The sequence below is a fragment of the Athene cunicularia genome (assembly GCF_003259725.1).
Source record: "Athene cunicularia isolate RWA chromosome 8 unlocalized genomic scaffold, athCun1 chr8_part1, whole genome shotgun sequence".
Taxonomy (NCBI): domain Eukaryota; kingdom Metazoa; phylum Chordata; class Aves; order Strigiformes; family Strigidae; genus Athene; species Athene cunicularia.
Genome location: NW_020799109.1, coordinates 25223847 through 25247454, shown reverse-complemented (window position 1 = coordinate 25247454; position 23608 = coordinate 25223847). Strand labels below are relative to the sequence as shown.

Below are 23608 nucleotides of genomic sequence, written 5' to 3'. Positions count from 1 at the left end.
GTATAATTTACCACCGAGGGAAACTGTTGAAACATTTTTAGAGATTAATAAAGAAATTCAGATAGAAGTGTTTAATATAAAGAACTGCTCTTCTCTAATGTAACATGAAAAATTTATTGCATGGTTATGAATATGATTCAATAAAGAAATTCCTTATAATTCAGAGGGAGTTTCTTACATTCTTCTTCAAGAATAAACCTGGGTTTTTATCTGGAAAAATTAGGATTAACTGTAAGCATTATTTGAAAAAAAGGAGCAGGGAATTAAAAGGGAACACTGTCAGAGCAGAAAAATAATGAAATAGTGACTAGTTTTCTGACAATCTCACACATTCCTCATTAATGTTCAATTGGTTAACTTGAGAAATTATGAGAACTCAAATTTCCTTTATTACCAGAATTAACTCAAAAACATTTAATGACATTAATAACTCAAAAACATTTAATGACACATATCTAGGTTTCTTCTGCATCATATCTAGCCCTGTTCTGCATCATTGTTACCATTCTCAGGGCCCATATAGGGAGAATGGATAGGATATTCTGCTAAGATCTATTGGCATTTCAAATTGAGGGGAAAAAAAAAAAAAAAAAAGCAGGTGAATATTCCCAGGAGCAGCCAGCTGGGAAAAACATGCATTTGACTTACATTCAAACTACTGAGAAGGAAAATGTGCCCTCAGATCCCTGGAACAATGAAAATGGATCAGCAAGCTGTCAGCAGGACTTGCAACAGTCTAGTTCTAAAATCATACAAAAACTTTCATTTCACATTGCTAAGCACCATTAACCATGAAATGCTTTACAGAGATTAAATTTCCAGTTTAACTATCTGTGTTTGGAAATAATACAGGAAGTTCAGGATTTGAGTGTGACTAATCAGGTAGTTAATAAAATCATAAACGTGTAGAAATATACCACAGATTTCAAATATAGCCTCCTCTTCTCCCATCCCCTAAAGCTTATGAATTAAAAATGTGCCTATTTGATGCATTTGGTTTGTGATTTCAGATGCTCACTATCTGCAGTCTTTCCCTAGGTGTGAAAAGGACATCGACGAGTGCAGCTCTGACCCGTGTCTGAATGGGGGCCTCTGCCAGAACCTACTCAACAAGTTCCACTGCCTCTGCGACATGAACTATGCTGGAGACCGCTGTGAAATAGATGTAAGCGACCTCTCCTTTTTTGTCTCTTTACTGTTGTGGCAGAATCTCTTTCAGCTTCTCTCCTATCTTATTCTACGGATGGATGATGATCCAGCAGTGGAATGGGGTGAACAGGAAGACTAAGCAGTCTTTAAATTTTTGTATTTTAATGCAGCAGAAGATGCCTTGACCAAACAGCTTAGCAAAGCAATACAAACATTAGAGTTTTAAAACTTGTTTTATAATTCTTTGAACAATTTTCTATGAGTCACTTTGGATCTGGATTAGTTCTTTCACTTGATTTTAGAACAAATGCTAGCAGGTCTTAAAAGGTGTTTCATCCCACCTCAGCCTGAGTTTCACTGCATACACTCTGCCACTGGGCACAGGGGGACACACCAACAGGCAATACATATTAATGAGAACTATAAGATTTATTGATGGTGGCATTCAAACCCTACTGTAATGAGTGGCAAAGACCCACTGCCTTCAATAAGGCTAATCTTACCATTAAACCTTACAGATGATCACTATCTTTGCATCACATACCATGTTTATTGCTGTTTCTTTGGCAGTTAGGTCTCACGTGTGAAATCATGTAGGATATTTTTTGATAATTAGGTAATGGTTTGGGTTAGCAATTGGCAATGTACTGAGGACACTCACATCCATTTAAATTAGTGGCAATCCTGCACTGATATCACTAATCCTGAACCTCTGCTCTGGTAGCCTGTACACCTCAAATATATTATACTGAGATAAAGTACAGCCGTCTTAATCTTCATCGTGATTATTCTTTCAAGAAAGGCCCATTAAGTACATCAGGCTTTAAAATCATAGATTTGTTGTTTATTCAAAGATTTCTACAACTTTAAATAAATCTATGTTATTTATTTATTTATCAATAGATATGAGTGTCATCAGACAGAAATATGGGAATTTTCCTTCTTAAGAAACAATCAAGGTAATTCAGTTGGTTGGTTGTCCATGGATTCTTTAAAGAATAAAAATAAGGGGCCTAAATATTATGAATACAGGGAGGTTTAGCAAAAAATACTATAGCAAAATATCTGTGTAACTGCCTTTGAGAGTGTAGACACAACTGAAATACATTGTTAAAACAGTAGTGAAAAGTAAGCTTTTGGTTTTTTGAACAGTTCTTTAAGGCAAAACCTGTTTATGATATGGTGACCCATTTCTCTGGGCATTCATTATCATACCTGTATAGATTCTGTACTCCTCTTAATCATTTAAATAGTGTCCTTGAGTCAAAAATATTCAAAAGAATAAGCGTGTATAAGGTGGTGTTTTATTATTAAGTGATATGGCATGTAGCAGAGTTATAGGAAAGACTAACACTATACAATGAGGTTTTATGACTCCAGAGAGAACAGCTGATCTACTGCAGAAGTCCTTGAGCTCACTGATAATTCGTTTCCCCCACTTCAAACCTGACCCTGTTTCTTCAGTCCTATCCAAACTGCTGTGGATTGGACTTGGAGTGTTCATGAAGAGCAAATCCCACCTTTAATTCTACAGCTGCATTAAGACACCTTAAAATGTGTATAAGTGAGATGGTAAGGTTACTGTTTTGCCATGGCAGGATATAGCAGAAGTCATTGCCTGAGGATCGAGCCTCTATTTTTTATTTCCCACCTTTTATAAATGTCCAAAAGTCTGTTATTTTTATGAATACCTTTCAGAGCATAATTGCAGCAACACTCATGTTATTAAAAAGTCTACTCCTATTTTCAGGGAAAAAAAAAAAACAAACAAACACAAACCCCCCCACATTTTCTGCACATTTGTGGAAAAAACATGATTCATGTCTGTGATATGCCACATATTCCTGTCTCAAGCACCTGCCTTAGTATGAAAACTTAAGCACAACATATTTACTTATAATAATTATAGTACACAAGGATGATTTCTTTGCTGTCTTTATCATACTAGAAGAGTGATTTGGGTAATTTTCTTGTTAATGTCTTATTTTACTTTTTTTTTTTTTTAAAATCATTCAGATAAAACATCCTTTCCTCTTTGTAAACAATCAGTAAACACAAGATGGGAATGCATGTTCCAGCACTGGGGTTGAAATTAATGTATGAGTGTCAGAAACAAAACTATATATTCTGTCATAGGTAGGGCTTAGTTATCTTACTTCCTGGGAATCATGTGTACTATTTTGAATTATATAACACAGGCAAAGACAACAAACCAAAACCATTTTGGGGTTTTTTTCAGTGGAAATATAGTTTTGGAAAATTGTTTTTTACTCCAGATAAAATGATCAAACCTACAATGTCAGAGAAAAAGAGGGTGTTTTTTAATCAAAATATTTCTATGTGAAAGGTTTGCATTTTGGTTTAAAATATCAAAGACAAAGTAAAAATTAAAACATTCACCTTGTTTTGAGTTAAAATGTCTTTCATAGGAAGAAGTTTAAAATAATAAACAACATGTTGGAAATATTATTCCAAACTCTATCTTTCATTTAATCATAGCTCAAAATGTTACTTGGTTCAGTATTATTGAAATGAAAAATGAAAAATTTGAATACAAATAACTTGAAATTAAAACTATCATATAATTTCAGAATGCTAACTAAAAGCAGATAAATAATAAATTTTGAAAATTCATATGAAAAAAATGATGCTACTAACCAAAGTTGTTAAAACCAAGTTTGTTTCTTTTAAAATTAAAGTTTAAAAAATTACAATAAAGTTTTGGATTTTTTTTCCTTACTGGGTTTAATTCAGCTCCCACATAAGTAAATTGAACTGTTATGTACATTATAGAATATACACTACAGGATATACTACAATTAATCATGGTATTAGTGTTGAAGAAAGCTAGAAAACAATATATGTAATAATGTCTGACATACTGTATCTATATGCATAGTATGAAAAAAAGAATATATCTGTATTGAGATTCCAAAACTCTTTCTCTTCAAGACTAGAAACTTGATATGAGTGCATACAATATTAAATAGAGGTTTTATATGGATTTACAGCAGTATGCAAGTTACTCATCTAGAATATATTAGCAGAGCATCAGTTCATTCTTTCTTTTACTGAATTTACACCTCTAATTGAATTCTCCCCTTCTGCTAATGCCTTGTCATCATGAAACATCCCCTGAATCCGAAATGCTTCTCCTTTCCTCTTTGTACTTCTGTATTCTCAACTACATTGTGCATGTGTACATAACTTTCCTACCTTTATACATAAAATAAACCTTCTGCCTTTGTCTCTTTATGTCTGCTCCTCATTTTCTGCTAATGACTATTCATTTGCTTTAAGTGTGCCACATTTTCTGAACATTTGCACTTCACAGGTACACCACACAAACGCTCTCCAGGAGCACGGGCAGCGCAGGGCCAGGTGGGTGCTTGCCAATGAAGCAGTTCAACCTCTCCCACCACCTCAGCTGCAATACTGTGTTACCCACCAAGGTGACTACTTCTGCTGGGCAGCCCTTGGTACCTTACAGAGCACAAGAAATAAACAAGCCCCCAGACCAGCAATTCAGAGAGGAAGGGATTTTATCTGTATGGCTTAGTGACTCTTATTACTTGGTTCCTCCTTACATACTGTCAATACCTAGAAAATTGTTGAGCATTACAAGGTCTCTGTTTACATTTTGATGGGTCATCCCTTTCCATTGAGCTATCATAGCCCATAGGCTGGACCTGTCCCACACACAGGTCTTCCAACACACCCAGTGAAGAGCTGACATTTCTAGATTAAGAGATATTGCTAGTTTAAAAGGGTTTTTTTTAAAAAAACAGATTAATTAAAATAACTTTCTTGAATATATGTTTCTTAAAAGAAATGCAGATGTAGGATATTTAAAGGGAAACAGTTATAGAAGCAAACACAAAAAACCAGCTGAACAGCTGGATAATTAATGACACTAAGCATTATGTAAATAGATCCAATTGCTAAGGTTTTTTATAATTCAAGGGATTGAAAAGGCTTTAAGATTAAGGTGTAACAGCAAGATCTTCATACACCTCCAATGTTGCAATTTTATTGCAAAACTTTTGATACTTGATTTTTTATTCAGAACACAAACTCCAAGACAAGTTCATGCTTTTGTGAAAATCTCAGTATCCATTTAAAAAAAAAAAAAAAAGTCAAGAAAAAAGCATCATACCACTTCAGGTGTTGAGAAGAACTTGAAAAACCATCATCTCAATATGCTCAGAATTAGAGGAGGAATACCAGACATGCAAATGAAAGAAAGCAAACAAGCAAGGTTATGATTTCTGGAGGTATGGCTTGTGATGCTGAATACTGATATTATCTGTAATGGATCACTCTAGTTTGATACTGAGATTCAAATTGTTTTTCAGATGCCAGTGACTGTCATTCAGAAATACGGGTAATGAGAAGTAACAGTGTTAGGGCTTAAGAAAGAATTAAGATTTCTGAAAAGAGGGAAAAGACGGCAGTTGTGGGGGTACTGGAAGGCAGAGTAAAGGGATTTGCATCATCTGTGGAATGAATGAAAGTGGGTTTTTAATGTGTTTGGCAAATACATGAGAGGTATTTCATCTTGGAAGTATAAACAGGGAATGATGGATTTGCTTTGTTGATCATAGTTCCTACTTCTGACCCTTAAGAAACAGGCTCTGACTGACCCTCTTCTGCAGGTTCTCTAATACAATCCGGACTCTGCCAGCAGTATCCTATTACAATTTTAACTACAAAGAGCCATGTGCTTGTGAATTTGAAAATATCTTTGACGTTGTATGCTTATTTGGATTCTCTTACTCCCAATACATTTAATTTTTAAGAAACTAGATTGAATACTTGATTTACTAGGTGCATGTGACTACAGTATGTTGGTGAAACTAAAAATAAATTTTAAAAAACCCTGCTTCAGCCTGGAAGTGATGAAATTAGGTTTCGTTCTTTCATTGCAAATATTTTTCCAGGCCTGACAGCCAAAAGTTCAGTTGAGAGTGCACTTGTATGCCCCTCACTACAAAAAGGACATTGAGTGACTCGAGCGTGTCCAGAGAAGGGCAACGGAGCTGGTGCAGGGTCTGGAGCACAGGTCGTACGGGGAGCGGCTGAGGGAACTGGGGGTGTTTAGTCTGGAGAAGAGGAGGCTGAGGGGAGACCTCATCGCCCTCTACAGCTCCCTGAAAGGAGGGTGCAGAGAGCTGGGGATGAGTCTCTTTAACCAAGTAACAAGTGATAGGACAAGAGGTAATGGCCTCAAGTTGCACCAGGGAAGGTTTAGACTGGATATTAGGAAGCATTTCTTTACAGAATGGATTGTTGGGCATTGGAATGGGCTGCCCAGGGAGGTGGTGGAGTCCCCATCCCTGGAGGTGTTTAGGAATCAGGTTGACATAGTGCTGAGGGATATGATGGAGTTGGGAAGAGTCAGTATTAGGTTAATGGTTGGGCTAAATGATCTTCAAAGTCTTTTCCAACCTAGATGATACTGAGATTCCACGTATCCATTAACTTGTAAGTTCAAGTACTAAATTTTTATATCTTGAGTTAGTGATTCTCCCTAAAAATAAGGAAATTTTTGTTTGTAATAAAAAATTCTTCAAAATTTCTACTACAAGAACCATAAAGCCTGGTTCTAATAACTATAGTCTGAGAAAGCAATGAAAAAACCTCCAACAAGTCTTCTTTCTGTCTTATTTAGATTAGTATTACCCAAAACAGATATCCAGAGAGTAAAATAAATAGCAGAGTTTGGTTGTTCATTTTACTTTGTGTTTCAAGAGTGCCCTCAGACCCCATTAGACTCAGGAGCACATCCTGCTGGTGCTGTGTTCTGCTTGTGCTGGCACAAGGCAGACACATCCCTGCACCGACTGGTGAACAGCTCAGTCTGTACTTAGAAATTGTTTCTTGAACTTTATAATCAGCTGCACCCTTGGGACATCACTTCCTCAGAAAGCACACCCTCTCCTATTGTACATGTGAATATACATAAAACTTGAAAGTAGTGGTGAATTCCATGTTCCAGAATTAAAGTTCTGCTTAAGGTAGCTACTGCTATCTGCTCTGATGTGCACCACTGCTTCCTTCATATCCTCTTCCAGCTGGAACCACTCCATCCTCCTGAGTGCAAGGACAATCATCATGCACTGGAGGTTATAGTTCACATTTAATATCATTAAGAATACACTGATAAGCATGTAAGATATGTTCAATATTGAATCTAAATTCCATAAAACTCTCTCAGGCTTCCATAGCACAGACACACAGAATTTTGAATGAACCTGCTCAACAGCGATTAGCTAATGTATTCATTAACTGCTAGGGTTAGTAATATGAACATAGCAAATGATACTTAATTACAATAATTAATGCCTGGTGATTCATGAATAATGCATTCCATAGCTATTTACATATTTATACTTATGAGGATATTAATGGATAATTACCATTTGACTAAAAGTTGTGGACATCAGGAATGTAACAACTATACCATTTTCCCCCAGTCTCATTGTGGTTTTACTTTTTTTTCTTCCTCTTGTATACTTCTATCTTGCCATTATAGACAGAAATATAGAAAATATTTTCTTTTCAAGACCTAGAACAATGTATCATGGTAAATACAGCCATGCAGGTTAGTTTATACACTGCACCTGTTCTGAGCCACTGCTCTTATCAGCTTATATCTTGAGATCACAAAACAATTTAGAAGAGTTTTAGGATATTATTTGAAAAGAAAAAACAATGTTTCACCATCTCTTTCCATCAAAAAACTTCTCAAATATTAGGAGATGGAGTGCAAAAGCAGCATTAGCATTCTGCTTCTTCAAATGCAAAAACCAGGAACAAAAAAATCCCAAAGAAAAAATTTACACACTTGTAAGGGAGAGTATTTAGTGAAAGAACTTTGGTCTCTTTGTCATCAGTATAGATTTGTTCTTGTCCTGAATTTACAGTCTTTCCTACTGCAGATGGTTAGGACACCTCTATACTTCAGAGTTTGTTCATTTGTGAATCTAGGGTAGCAATATTGTCAACACCTTCAATCTGAACAAACTATTCTGCCCCAGATGACTGGTATTTATGCTTCAACGCACAGATTTCAGCCTCCATGAAAGCAGATAAGATGCTGGCCCTCCCAAGCTTGGAGAAGACTGTAAGAGAAATAGAAGTGCAAAAATTCAAGACAGAATTTTTAAAAAACATTTTTCATATTCAAATATAATTATTTTAAAGCAATATAATAATTTTTCTTCTTAGCCTAATTTTAAATGTTCAGTGTTGACAACACTAAGACAGTAATATTCAGCTTCCAGCCTTAGGATTGTGATAAAATGAAGAAGCAAAGCTAGGGAAATCAACTGAAACTGAGAAGTGCTACCACCCTGATTTTCAGACAAGCCACTCACCTACTGCTCCTCCACAGCACCAGCTGAGGAGCTTTGGGTTCCCCAGAGGGCACTGAAAATCTTATCCCAGCTGTTGTAACCTGCAGAGAGTGAGCAGAGGGTCTCACCATACATGGAGGTCAGCTCCAGGTTTGCCTCATATGGTGTGGCTGAGCAGCCCATCGCTCCAGGCAGCAAGATGAGGTCAAGCCCTTGGGGAGCCTCAGACTGATGTCTTAGTAAGTGAGCACATTTGTATCTGCTATGATGCTTGTCTTCAGTGCTCTTGCAGACTGTTGAGAAAGACTAACATGTACAGTAGAATATTTTTAAAATTAAACCATTTCACTGTGCTTGAGGCCCTTGCCTTGCAATAATGTAACCTCATGAAATCAGAGATATTTAAAACCACTCATTTACATGCTCTGCAATCATACTGAAGCCAGCAGTACTTGAGGACCGAAGGAAAGAGGACTGAACCGCTGTTCAGAACTGAGGGCATCATCCTCCAGCAAGCATGGCCAGCGTAGCCAGCCCATGAGATGTTCCTGCTGGCTTGCTTTCCCAAGCAGGGAGTAAGCTGTGGGTTAGGAGAACTATCAGCAATCAAAAGCTGACTCTCACCTATCAGCTTTCCTGATGCTCCTCAGATCTATGCAGGGAGCAGACTGTGGGAAGGAAGTAAGCAGTCCAGTCTATATAATCGCTGCTGGAAGCATAAAGAGTATTCCATGGTACTTCCGATTTATTCTCAGTAGTACCTTACTTTGAGAAAACCCTCATCATGTCAACTATTTAGAGAAAACGACTGTACAGGACAAGTAAACTTGCTACAGTCTGATGATAACTTATTGAAGGAATATTATTTCATCGATGGAAGTAAATTTTTACTATTTTTATTAGCCTGGCACAGTCAGCATAACTGAGTGGGGAAAAGCTGGAATTTATTTGTTTTCACATCATTTGCATGGTTGTAGATCACAAGTCATGGCAGAATTGTTAGCATTGATGGTAGGAGCCAGAGAGACCCCAGCTTTATTCCTGTGCCAGGTCAAATGTGGGGTAAGAAGAAACATCTTTAGATTTGTAAAATGAGCAGCTCTGCTCTGGAAGTCATTGGAAATGTCACAATGCCATTTTTACAGTTGTTTTTCAGAGCAGAACAGCCCCTTAATATCCCTTGCTATTTTCTATTAGTCTGTATGCAAAACACAGGATTTAACTAAAATTTCTAAAAGGATATTGCAAGAAACACATTTAATAATTAAGTGTCATAACATAAGGTACAAAAACATTAGGATGCAAAGACAATAAGGTTATCTGATGTGTCTTAGCTGGGAGAGACAAGAAGGCTCCTCACAGGCCAGCATTACTGCACGCATCAGTGAAAAGCAGTTGAATATTTAATGTGCATGGTAAATATAAGCAGAAAAGGGAGCCCAGATGACATATGACAGCATAACACTCTGCAATATAGGAATCAGCTCAAGTACAGTATTCACATAACACATTTAGTATTCAGACTAACACATTTTGTCTGTACACCATCCTTTATGTTGCAATAGCATTGTTTTCCTTTTTCTCACCTTCCAATGTTTTCCCTGTAGACTCACATTCACATCACATGGGCATTTACTTCAGTCATTGCTCACTTTATAATACATTCATGCACTCCATGCCTGCATTGTTCGGATACTAAATTTTACATCTTTTTTCTTGTTCTTTTCTCTTTTATCTATTCTTCCTATCTTCAAATAGTACAGCAGGCTTAGCACTGAGGAGAGGTATTCTGAAAGTTCCTTTAGAACAATTAAGTCATAAATACAATAATACTCTTTTTTTTTTTTTTTTTTTTTTTTTTTTTTTTTAAAAGTGTAACTCTGATCTCATTATAAATACTAACAAAACACGAATGAACATTTTGGTAATTCTTGTATTTCTGGCTATAGCTATGATTTAATGCTGAAACTTTGCATGTTTCCATTTATTTTGCTTCTTAAAATACAATTGATGAAAAAATTATTTTGCTGCAAGAATTGAGAAGTCTTTTGTTTGCTTTTTGGTGTTTGTTTCCACTAAAAATGGAAATTAAGCTATGTTCAGTGGTAAATTTTTCTCTTTTTTTTTTTTTAATATGGGTATTTTTCTAGAAAATAGCAAACCAGCAGTGATACCCCAACAGCTGGCATTAGTCACTTATGAGCTTTCACTTTTATACAGTAAGATGCTTTTTTATTTGGTGGGCAACTTGGCCAAACATGGACTGAAATGAGACTGTAAATCTGTTTTAATTCCATAAATCCCAAATAGCTTAATTAACCAAAAGTTTCTAAAGAAAAGAAAATTCCAACCCCACTTTCAAGCTGAAAAAATGTAGTCTGAGCTTTCACCTGGGTACTTATGAAAAGAAAAAGGAACTGGGTAGAAGTTACAGAGTTATGATGGGGAATGATAACTTACTCATTCTACTGAGTGCATGGTGGCAGCAATCTCTTGGAATTCAGTGTTTGTCTTCACTAAAACTGACAGAACTGAAACATGGGTGTGGGGTTTTACATGGAATTTATTGACAGATTATGAACAAGGTGTCTTCAAAAGAAGCTCATTCACCACCATTATAATTAGAAAGACCAATAGTTACCCCACACCTTAGATATGTTTATATATAAAGTATGCCAGATAAAGGGTAAATATGGAGATTTCACAGGTACTACAGATTAAGCACTTCAGAAAAATCTACCCACATTTATTAAGGTGCCTGGATGGGAACAATGATCCTTAATTACAACCACTACTTTATTTAGACTGTGATAGTGCTGTAGCTCTTTAATAGTATTGACATATTAGCTCAGCATAACAAATGCATCCTGTAGACTAGTGTTAATGCCTTGGAAACTAATCATATGCTCGAGGTTACTATCAAAGGTCTATAAAATCATGTTTCCAGATAAAAGGCTGGCATGTTAATCTGACTATGTATGTCTTGATGAACTCTGCTTGCAAAGTACATTCTTGTGCAGAGTATTTTTCAGTTCTTGTTATGAAATTCCATTCCTAATAACATCTGAAAAAAAATGCACACGTTACTAGTCTTATAGAATATTTTTCCACTAAAAAGCAATAAAAAGAGTTCCTGTTCCTGAAGATCTGAAAAATATTTTGGTTCCAAAAAATTGGGAACACTTACCTGTTTTGATACAGAAAGCCACTTTAAATGAGAGGCAAATCTTGTTATACAAATATCTGAGCTTTGTACCAAAATAACTGTCCAGCAAATATAACAGTCCTTAAATTTATTCAAATAGTATTTGGTAGAACAAATTATTCACTTTTTAAGAAGATTAAGAGCACTGAAATGTAAAAAAAAAAAAAATTGATACTACTGTAATTCAATGGAAAGGACAGGAGAATCAGCAGCTTTACAAACCTTTGTAATTATTTAGTGAGCAGATTTTGTACCACGGCAGACAACTTTGGTTGTTGTTGGACCCTGTGAAATTCTAGGGTAGCGATTTTGAAGATTCTTAAGCACATAAATGGGGTCTAATTTATCCATTACTGAAATGAATGGAAATATTACTGTTCCTGTCTAGAGGAACACTGGTAACACTCATGCTGCACCAGCAAGAGTCCAAGGGACCGGACCCTCTGTTCCCTCTTCTCCAAGAGTAATTATTTGTGGGTGAAATTAAAGGTGTAGTTGCTTTCCTGAAGTGACAGACTTTCTCCCCATTGGCTTTGTGCCAGTTATCCAGAAAATGGATGTGTGGTCTGAACACAGTAAACCTGGCTGACACCTAGGAGCTGCTAATCCTGGAACACACACAAAAAAAAAACCAAAACAAAAAACCTGTTCACAATTAAGAGCAGTAAGGAAGCAGAGAGTAGGCATTGAGAGGGCCTGGTAACATCACGTCTTCTGCATGGCTAATTTCAGTTTGTATTCACAAATGATAAAGTCTAATGTTTGGTCTTTTACCTGGGCTGACTCGAATCCCTCTGTAAAATGGCAGTGTAGGCATAGATCTCCTCCACAGAATTTATATAGTGATGTAACTGTTGTCGTTTTTATCCCAAAGCATATTATTTTGTGAACTGGTGCAGCATATTGCACACAAGGGTCATGCAACACACTGTGCTGTGTCTCATGGAAAATTCCATTTGGTCCTTTCTCATTTTAATGTTTCCTTTAATCAAACACAAAACTCATTGAGGCCAAAAGGAAATGCTTGATTTCTACACATATTAAAATGCAATACATCCTTCATGGTAGACCTAAATCCACTAGTAAAAGGTGGTGTCTTCTGTCACTTTCTACAGTTTGGAAGTTATTATCCCCATATAAACTTTTCCTCATCCTTTCTGTATGTGATATTGTCAGGAAAACTCAGGGGTTGCTGAGGATCTCTCTGGAGAAGCCAGAGCAGAGATGAGTCCCAAAAAAAACCCTATCAAGTTGCCTATCATTCCTGGAAGCCATCAGAAGGTGGTTTTGGAGGAGATCCTTGGAGACACAAAGTGATACTGAGGGAAATAAATTGTCACAAGTAGGAAAATCGTGAGTAAAATGGATTTGTAAAAATCATACAGATAGGGACAGTAGTGAACACCTGGGCTTTTTCTTAGTTCAGTAAGAATGACTTCATTATTTTAAGTGAATGTTTGTGGAACATCTGTAAGGTACAGAAGTTTTATCATCTTGTCCTTTACTAAGAACTGAACAGAGAGAGAGAGAGAGAGCACAATCAACCCCAGGATATTTTAACCATGACACTTAAAAAAGATAAAGTGTTATTGGTATAACCTGCTGATAAGCAATAGTCTCCGAAACAGTGAAGTTCTCTAGCTGGAGTTCACATGGAAGTGGTATTTCCCTTCAGTGCTCAGCTACCCCGTCTTCCCAGAGAAGCACTCAGGCCTGATGCACAGGCTGGTCAGAATGTAACTGACTTGGCACCAGAACCCCAAACCAACATATTTCACCTGAAGAAGTTGAAAATTCCTACCTCGTGATCACTATTTTCATCCTCTCTTAAAACCACTGATGAAAGAGGAAGCAGTATTCTTCCAGAAGAAAACACTAATATATAAGACTTGTGCCAAAATTATATATAACTTGCTTGATTTCATGGTTACCTTGCCAATCTTGAAATAAGCATGAGATTGGGAATATTTTAAGGAAGCATGCAAGTATCAATCAGAAAAGTTACTTGGACCCATAAAGAAGCATCTTGGAAAACACTGATTAACTTATGAGCTGAATTAAATAGCTTTGTGGTATAAAAAGTAAAGAGAGCAAACAAGCAAAGTGTCAGGTTTGTGAGACTTCAGAATGGGATTTTGACAGAGGATGAACTATCTCCAAACATTGCAACACAACCACAGCCAGGTGCTTAACAAAATGGGTCATCATTTGTTTGAGGCAGTTACAGGTAATGAGAGTGATGGAGACAAATCCTTTCAGTATCTGAGACTATTTAAAAACAAAACAAGATCCTTCAGCAGTCTTTAATCGGTGATAGTCCCACAGAGCATGGAGGTGAGCCCTTAGGCACCAGCATAGTGGAGTGAAGACTGCAGTCAAGGGTATTTGCCTGAGAGAAGTGACTGATCAGCCAGCTTGGGAAGAGCATCTGCTGGTGCTCAGACAATAGATAACAGATTAGTTCATGTGGAAATGCAAGTTTAGATAAATTCAGGCTGTAAACCTGTAATAAGTACATATCAATAATTTATTACCAGTGTAAGTGCAATATTCTTGAAGTTTAAACAAAGAGAATGCCATACTTTACTCCAGAAAGGAAACCTCGTACAGCAAAAATGCCCGATTGCAACAGCTCCATGAAAGACTACCTGTCAGACTCAAGTTTTCTTGCTCAGGGCTTCATGCCTCAGTGTACTAACTACTGTACAAACCGCAAGCAAGTGACAGACTGCCAAAGATAGAGACTGACAGGTAAATCCTAAACTAGACCTTGCTAATTCTCATTCTTAGTGGGAGTGTTAGAGCCTGGGCAGGGCTGTACTGCCCTGATATGGCTACTGGGGACTGATTGCAGGTACTGGTGCAGGCAGTGTTCAGGCAGTATGAAGAAATTAAATTCAATTACCATTTCTACCCTGGGTTGCCTAATTGATGATAAACTAATTGTGTCTCTATTTCATGATTCAGTTGGCCTGCTTTAAAGGGGATCTCCAAACGGAAAGCTACTATTGAAGAAGTAAGGCATCAAGGATAGAGCTGAGAAGGGGGAATCTCTTAGGCTGACTGTTCAACAGGGGAAAACTGGTATCTGAGAAAGGTGGAATCAAAAGGGAGGTTGTATCAGAAACAGCTTACACCTGCAGATAAAGGGGGATTTTGACCTCAGTTCATGAACTGTAGAAAATGTTACTTTCAGCCTGTACTGAGGAGCCCCCAGATCTAAATAGTCAGCTGGCTAGAAACAGGGTTGAGTTGCAATCATAGTCATACACCTCACCTTGGAGGGCCAGAGATAAATTCAGTGAGCTGAGCCAGCATTTTTTTTTTCTTATCTCTAAGAAGTATGATCTTCAAGGAAATCTTCTGAAAGTGTAGGAAATCTTCTTAAAAGAAAGACACTGACAAGGCTGCCATTTACTTCCTAGCATGTTAGAGTAAATCTCTCTAATCTGAAGTGCAATGTACTTTCTGATAGTTATCTTTAGGTGGCAGTAAGGTAAAAGCATGGAGTAGAAAGTTAAGAGAAATCTCTAACGCATATTTAGAGCCCCTTTTCTCATGTACTCTACTGGCTATAACATAGAAAGGGACTTCATAAACCACTTGCATCTTCAGCAGATATCCAAAAAACAATTATTAATGTTGGCTTAGTTCAGATAACATACAGATGCAAACCTGTTGAATGACAGCAATATTAATACAATGACTGGATACTATACTAGGTATGCAATACTTGATCCATGAATCCCCAAGAACAGAGGCAAGGTTCACAGGTAGAGACACACTTGTATGTCCCTATCAACAAGAAGGAAGTACATTTTTTTAAAAAGTCACAAGAAAAAATAACTCCACCAACAAATTAAAGGTCTAAATCAAGAATAATCAGGGGTTTAAGAAGTAATTATTGACATGGAGGTTTATAGATTTTTTTTCCATTTACTCTTTTCATGTATGCATCTCTGGATTCCAAAGTCTTTCCTGAAGCTAAGAAGTAGTGATGTTTGCTCTCTCTAATCAACTTTCTACTAGAAAAAAAAGCCAGTAGGATAAAAACATACTCAAAATTTTTATCAAGTAGTATAATTAGCTAAGTAATGCAACAGTGTCATGTAGTGTGCTAAGGCAAGTATTATGTAGCCAATAAAGGTCTATCTTATATCATTAATATTTACAGTTGGAAGCACAAGATGGCTGCAATTGAAGTGCTGCACCCAGCAAAGGCTAGCTGTTGACTTGATACCTTGTTGTCTGACAGTGTGAGACAGTCAAATAGCTACTTACTTCATCACCACTTGACAGCATAATATTAATGCTAGGTAGCAACACATGGCTGTTTTGCAGGAGCTTAGCCCCAAATAGGGAGAATAATTTCATTGGAACAGTTTTGAGATTGTAGGCTTAGCTTATTAGCAGAGAACTAGGGTTGGAAAATGTCTGGCAATTACAAAATAAAACAGGTATCATAACTCTCTTTCTGCTATACTGTACTCTGCTGGCCCACCTATTATGCACCAGTGGACAGAGCAGTTTTTCTCATTCCCACAGAAAGCAACAAGAGGTAAGACTGACAGCTTCAGCACAGGTTGTACCAGTTCTTATGGAGAACCAGGACCTGGGGGAGATAGATGACCCTGCTTCACATTGTCACAGTCAAGGACCAGAGACCACAGAAGGTGGCTGCATCTGTATGTGATGCTAATCTTTGATGGGTACTTAGTGCTGTTCTCAAAGACCTGATTACAGAACTAAAAGAACATCTACCACTAGCATCAATAATTAAGGAAGAGATCTTTAACCTCAACTGTTTTGTGTTGGAAAGTAAAGTTTTGAGCAACCAGTTCTGTGCCCACAATACAGATTGTACAACTTCATTAATTGAAACTGATAACACAGAAGACAGATGAATCATGCTGGTGAAAACAATGTACATGGAAACATATTAGTGATGAGAAACAATATGCAGGGTTTACTTAGATGGAATTTGTGCTTCCAGATTGCAAATACCTCAGCAAAATTTATCTTTTTTTTCCCCCAATACAGAAAAAATTGGAATCTAGAATGAGAGATAGATAGATAAAATATGTGCAAAATTCAGAAAACCAAAAGTTTGCATTAGAAATGGTTTAGTTTCACCCTTAACATAGCTGTTGATAGGCTATGCTATCATTTTCTTCCCCATTCTCTTATCTAAATGCTGTCATTCCCATCAACCCCATCCTGAATATTATCCTTCACATGCTGGACTGCTCAACACCTATGCAATCAATGAAGAAAGCAGGTTTGAAATTAACTCTTTTTTTTTCTCATCATTTTAACTATTTCATTCTGTCTACTGAATCCCTCTTGAACTCTTTTCCTTGGGAACTGTCCTGCCCTCATCTTCAGCATTGTAGCATCTTTTCCTGTTTACCTGGTTTTGGGTTTAACCTGCTGACCCCCTCCCACCCACTTCACTCTCTCATGACAACAGAAGCAGACTTCCTCAAAAGACCACTACTGTGTGTTCTTCCAAATCCCTCTTCAGGAGTCATTTCTACTGGGACAACTATAGGAATGCAGTAAATCAACCCAGCTATATGCAGGGCAATAACAGAAAATTACTGTTTTCAGTCATAGTCTTTTTATTTTAAATATCATCCATTCCTTCCTGCAAGATGCTTGAATGATAAGGCTTTTATTCACCAGCAAGTTTTATTCATAGAAAATCTGCTGTCTCAAAGCTGTAATGCAGTTGTCCCCTATGGAGAAACACCACCTGATACACTGCACTGTTATCCATGTACAAAAATAATTCTATATGATACCGCAAAGCATTTCCCAAACTGGAAAGGGATGTTACACCCCAGAGACTGACACCTTTACTAAAACATTTGTCTAGTCTGTGATTTAGCAGCTATGGGACAAATTCCTCCTCGGCGTGGTTTGCCTGGATTTGCACCAGCTATAGATTTTCCCTCTTATCCTTTCAGACTGCAGCAGATGGTGAAGTTCCTACACCAGAGGCTGTCGATAGAATTTTAAAAGGCATCTCGTAACAGCACATTGGAGTTGCACATTTAATCTGTGCTGCACCACCAAGATGATCTTAAAAGGACCTGGAATACATGTACAAAATTAACACTGGCAGTTGCTGCAGAAATGCTATCAAGGAGTCTTCCCAAAGCCCACAGCTTAATGAGAGCTTACCTCCCAAACTGCCAGCCAAATCACTTCTCTGTGCATAACCAACTCTGCTGTCTAACAGAAAAGGCATTTAATACTCTGTCCTATAAGATACTGATCCAGGAAAATATCTGATGGAGATTTTAAGGCACTACTTATGTACTTCTGGCTTTTTTAGGTTCATCTCTGAGCTCACATAAAATACAGTAGCCAAAGCCAGAAATATTATTTATTCTGCCTAAGACAGACTATCCCAGACATACTAAATACCACTGTTTTCATGGCCGGACCATTTCCATTAAAGAGTTAATATAAGTCATATTTCAATACTGCGAGTAGTTAAAGAAATTATAGTTACTGTATGTAGCCTGTTCTGTAAAGATTAATTCCCTAAAGTGAGCTTCCAAGTTTGACAAGCTACTTGGCCAAAAGGCTAATATTGTAAATAGAAGGCCACCTGAGCTGAACATCACTGCAAGTACTAACACTGAGAGAGAGGAAATTGTTTTGATTTAAACACAGCACTGTTTCCAAGTGAACCAGGAATGGTCCTGCAGCTTAATGTGGGGAGGAGGAGGTCTGTGTATGCCGATCTGACTGGAAGATCAAGACTAATGAGCATAACACTCTTGTTTAACCAAAGTCTGCTTTACAATTTAGTTGCAACACTTTAGAAAGTTCTATCTCCAGTCTCCAATGTCTTGCTCCGCTATAATTAGAAAAAACTTCCTTGTTAACATCTTTAAGTGTCACAACAGTGTGACTTCATGTGTCAGGAGGGAGGCTGTCAGAATTTCTTAATGAGGCTCTTTCCTTGCAAGCCCAGCTAAATCCTAGACTTCAACCATCTCCATCATTTTTTCACAGGACACCAGAGATGTAATTCCTTCTTGATAGTAAAGATTACATTTTTCTGATCTATAACTGGTCTGCCAGATGATCAGTTTATCATTGTAGCTTCTAGCACTAATTCTCTCTACATTTGTGCTTTGATTTCAAGAAGAACTGTTAGACAACTAAAAGTTTACAATTTCCAGAGAGGAATTTATTTAAACTGTCACATTTCAACTAAGACAAAGTATTCAAACTACATTTTATGAGAAAAGGTATACTGGATAGAGGTAGTAGTGAATGTAGTTTCTTCAGAGACATTTTAAGAAACAATATCCACCAACAATAGTAATAATATCAGACAACAATACCCCCCAGAAAATAGAGAAATAATAATAAAAAAAAAAATTACTTACATTCTTCTTCAAGGTGAGCTGCCTGTATATATTATACTGCAGATCTTCTGCATACATCAGAAGTAATCATCTAAGTTTTGTCTTCAGCAATATCCATAGAGGTATGTAAAGGACTTGAGGTTTCATTCAGGCTCTCCAGCAATGGGATTGTCTTTTCCTGCAGATATCAGGAAAACAACTCAGAGGCTGATGGCAGAAACAACAACAGCAATGCTGAAAAATTCAAGACTGTCTACAACTCTATATGTGCTATAGATAAATTTTCAGAGGACTACAGAGATGAATGAGGGACAACAGAATAGCCTCCTCCCAGTGGACATGGTGTCAGCTAGAGAAGTTCCCAAGATGTGGAGAGAAAAGTAGTCATGCTTACCTGGTATACAGGCGGCAAAGCTACCTGTGACCGGCACCAGAGCCAGTATGTGGCAACCACAGGCTGCCCTGAACTGGAGCTACAGGCTGCGGGGGAAGGCCATCACATCTTCAGGCTCTGGAGATCTTAACCAGGTATTGAAGGCTCCAAGTCTGAATCTGGTCCTCCGACAAACGGGTCTTACTCATTAAGGAAGAAAAACAAGAGAGAAACCCTGCAGCAGTCTTTCTAGGCCTGTTTTTTTCTCTTGCTTTCTGCTTCTCAGTTTCAGAGAATTCAAATACTTTTTCATCAAGTTTAAAGTACTGCAAATATAGTGCCTTTCTGGAATGACTTCCTTCACAGACAGAGACCAGAAGAATGGCTATGCAATGTGACTCCCATAGAAAATGCACTTTTGAAGCCCACAAGATAAACTGAAGATTTGTAAGGTGTGCAGAAGGAAAAGGAATTGGTGACCTCACTGGTGCTAAACAGTGGAAAATCAGCTAAGGTGCACTGCAGACACTAAGGGCTGCCTCCTTTGTTGCCACAGGTACCAAAGTAGAAAAGAATAAATTATTCAAGCACCTGAATTATAACTGTGTATAGGCACACTCAACATAGAGGGGTACCCACATGGACAACAGCATGAAGTAGGAAACAAGGATAAAAGCATAAAGAGGATAAAGCAGTTGAAGAAAATAGGTGATGCATATAGAATCTTAAAAATAGTTTCCCATTTCCGGTGGCCTGTGCAGTGTTTGGCTCAGCTGGACATGAGTCTGCTCTCTTTAAATGAGTCCGAAATGGACTATCAGTTCAACTCAGCAGCCTAACATCTAGGCCAATGCAACTCTTGGGAGCTGGTGGCTGGTGTTTAGCACAAGCAGAGCAGCTATGTTTTACAGATGATGTGAAGGAGAGCAATAGGTGCTTTCTTGTGAAGGTGAAAAAAAAAAAAAAAACACAGAAAAAGGGACTTCATGTGCCACACATTTAAAATACGTTTATTGGAACAAACTCAATCTATAGATTTATGGCCACTTTACTGCTATTGAAAATAAACTGTAGTCCCACAAAATGGGGTTATCAGTGCATCTCATTATAACAGATTTGTGTATGACTGACAGGATTTCTTCTTGAAGTACTGGGATTCTTATTTGAATTCAGCCTTTAACAGAAAAAAATTCTGATAAGATGGTTGTAAATCCCCAGTGAAATAAACTTAGTGTCTCTGTAGGCTTTTTAATCAGGTTAATGTCTTTTCTTTTCTGCTCAGTTTTGTCCCTATATGCCCCCAAACCTTTCAGAGTAATTCTGACATGGATTAGGACCACTCAAGCCAGTCGTCCCCCATTACTATTGCAAATGGTTTTGATTTGGGGGCAGTAAATCTGGATGGCGTGGATCAGATGTTCTTAGCATGAATGAAGTGATAACCTTGTGAGTGGTGTCAGGACTCAGGATCCAGTGACTTCACTGGTGAAAGCTCCAGTACATATAAGCAGCTGCAGAATTCCCAGAAAGCCCCACACGTGGCAGAGAAGGGAATTTTCTGGGGTTTGGCAATTCCTGTGTTTTAAAGCTCGTGTTGATGTCGCTGTCTTGCCAAGCATCCAGAATCAGGCACATTTCTGTGTGAGTGCTGAAATGGAGGCTGACTAATTCTTAACGCCCAGTGACAGAGGCATGCTTCTACTTTCAGAGCACATTCTGCCTTTCACAGACCAAAGACACATACTCTTGGTCCAAGCCACACTTTTCCACGCAAAGCTTGTGCCTGGGTAGCAGTGTCCTGAGGAATCTCATGCTACTTCTCTCACACCTACAGTGATTTCTCTGCTGGCACCACAGCTTGCTCTTCTCTCTCCCTGATCTGGCTCAACCCTTGGTGTCTGTGGCCATAATTCTCATCCTCCATATTGACATAAAGCAGGATTAGATCAGCTAAGTCATGCTGATGTAAAACACACAAGAGGAAGAGGCCCAGTGTATTTTGCTGGCTCCCTTGTGCTATTCTGCACACATGAAAATGTTCGTATATGGCAAATCTCTAATGTTCCCCTCATATAAAATAACAGTTTGGAAGATGGCTTGTTTAAAGATAAGCATACATATACTGGATTAATAAATGCTACTAAGCTTTGACTTGGGAACTGGGGCCTTCTTATCCAAACTGTTCATCTACAAAGCAAATCCAGGAACCAAGGCAGAATAATCTATTTCAGTAACCAAAGCCAGCCCTACAATGAAGTTTCACTTTATTCAATGATTTATTTTATCTAATCTAAACATTTAAAATAATTTTTATTTAATAATTAAAAAAAAAAAAATCAGCTCTGAAATTAAATCACTTGTGAAAAACCAAAAAGTCTGTTTTTAAAAAGGCAAAAGAAGCTTTTTTCCTGCATTTCCTCGTGTCTTTGTGGATGAAGCTATTCACTTCATGAAACCTAAATTCAAGAATATTTTTTCTTCCTTTTTTTAAAATTTTGCCAAAATAAATTCATCTTACTCTAGTTGACATCCAAAGACATATAAAGAGAAGATGTTACGTAAAATATCTTAGCAAGAAGCAGAGTGGCCTTCTAATGTTAGCAGACTTCATCTTTCCATCAGCATCCTTTAACATTAAGGATACAGCTTTTACGGACAACTAATGTGTATTAGGGGCAGGGGAACTCTCACAGCTATTCTGTCACTGACTACCTTTTAAACAGGCTCATAATAAGATAATTCAGGTTGGAAGAGCCCTCAGGACGTCTCCCAGTCCAACCTCCTGCTCAAAGCATAATGAGAATCTCTAAGGAATTGCCCAGTGGAGTAAATTAACCCTCCTTCAGTTGCCCTACATATATTTAGTTATTCATAAGCAGTGCTGAAGTTACATTCAGAAACAGCTTGTGATATTTATTATAGCATGGGTATTTATTAGCAAGAAATATTTCTGAATGGCTGTCACAGTATATGGAGGTCTCGTAGGCTTCTCTGACAACAAAGGTCTTTGGCAGAAAGATTCAGTACCTTGTTTCTCTTCATAAATTTCCAGGTGTCCTGTGGCTATTTTGTTTGTGCTGAGACAAAATTAAGTTTGCCTCACTTTACCCTTTCCTTTCCAGAGTTTTTCCTTTTGGTTTTGAAGCTCTAGGTCACAGAATACCTCTTGCGTGGAACTCTGTCACTGCTTTGTGATAAACACACCAAAAAATTGTATATTCATAGCAAGTGGCCCTCTCCCAAGCAGCCGATTGCATAACCAGATCTTAACAAGCTAACATGGGGAAGTGAATAGCAGCCTGTGTGATATGAAGTTGAAAAGTGATGTCTTGTGATGGTCTAATCAAGGAGACATGAGGTGTGCATTGCTCACCACCTGGCGCCTCAGGGCGATCACAGACTCGCAGCCACAGGTGAGGTGCTGTGCAGCTGTGAACCCCCAGAGAAGCAGCTACATGCAAGAGCAGTCCCGCAGTGGTCAGAGGGGCTCTTCTCTTTGAAACATAGGAGAGGTTCATAGCCTGGATCCATCTACAGTGGAAGCAACAGAAAAGGACCTACCAGAAGATCCTGAAGCAGTGATACAGGATCTTTATGTTCAAACTGCTTTTTTAAAGCCCACTCCCTACCATTATGCAAAACACACAGACAAGCCAGTAACAGAAAACCTCTTTTTCCTCTGTCTCAGCAGCACTGTTTCTAAAAATGCTGCTCAGTCCTTCTTCTTTTCTGGATCACCCTTTACAATTATTTCACTCTGTCATCATGCCTAAATACTGCAATGAACAGACTAAGATCATGGGGGAAAACACTTTTCAGTTGTTTTTTTTTTTTTCCAGATCAGCCAATTAATTTTACAAATTAATTTAACTGTTCAGCCATTAATCACTACAGTAGTAGCTGATGGGACTAGACTGCAGAGCCTTCTGGCAACTCTTGTTATCAGTTCAGTGCTACTGCTAAGGGGGCTACCTATATTTTAAGCTTAAGTGGAGATCTGTGGGCTGATAAACTAGAGGACAGCACTTGAACAGTAGATTTATTTTTTTTTAATCAATAGAATCCACCCCAAAAGATGGCATAAAGGCCATTTTTTCACATTTAGAAATTAGAAGCAACACAAACACAGAAATAA

At 37.7% G+C, this 23608-nt stretch overlaps 1 protein-coding gene across 7 annotated transcripts in view; it reads left to right on the top strand.

The window, feature by feature from the left end:
• CRB1 (crumbs 1, cell polarity complex component) overlaps positions 1–23608 on the top strand; it is a 110314-nt gene that overhangs the window by 81000 nt on the left and 5706 nt on the right. For 2 of the 7 annotated variants that reach the window (XM_026854314.1, XM_026854313.1), the window contains exon 11: positions 1039–1165. In XM_026854314.1, the coding sequence (XP_026710115.1) occupies positions 1039–1165 (127 nt within the window). Of the gene's footprint in view, positions 1–1038; positions 1166–2529; positions 4405–4483; positions 4919–8428; positions 8787–17681; positions 17970–19284; positions 21679–23608 lie in introns of those variants that run through there. The other 5 variants (XM_026854318.1, XM_026854315.1, XM_026854319.1 and 2 more) reach the window with 5 other exon arrangements.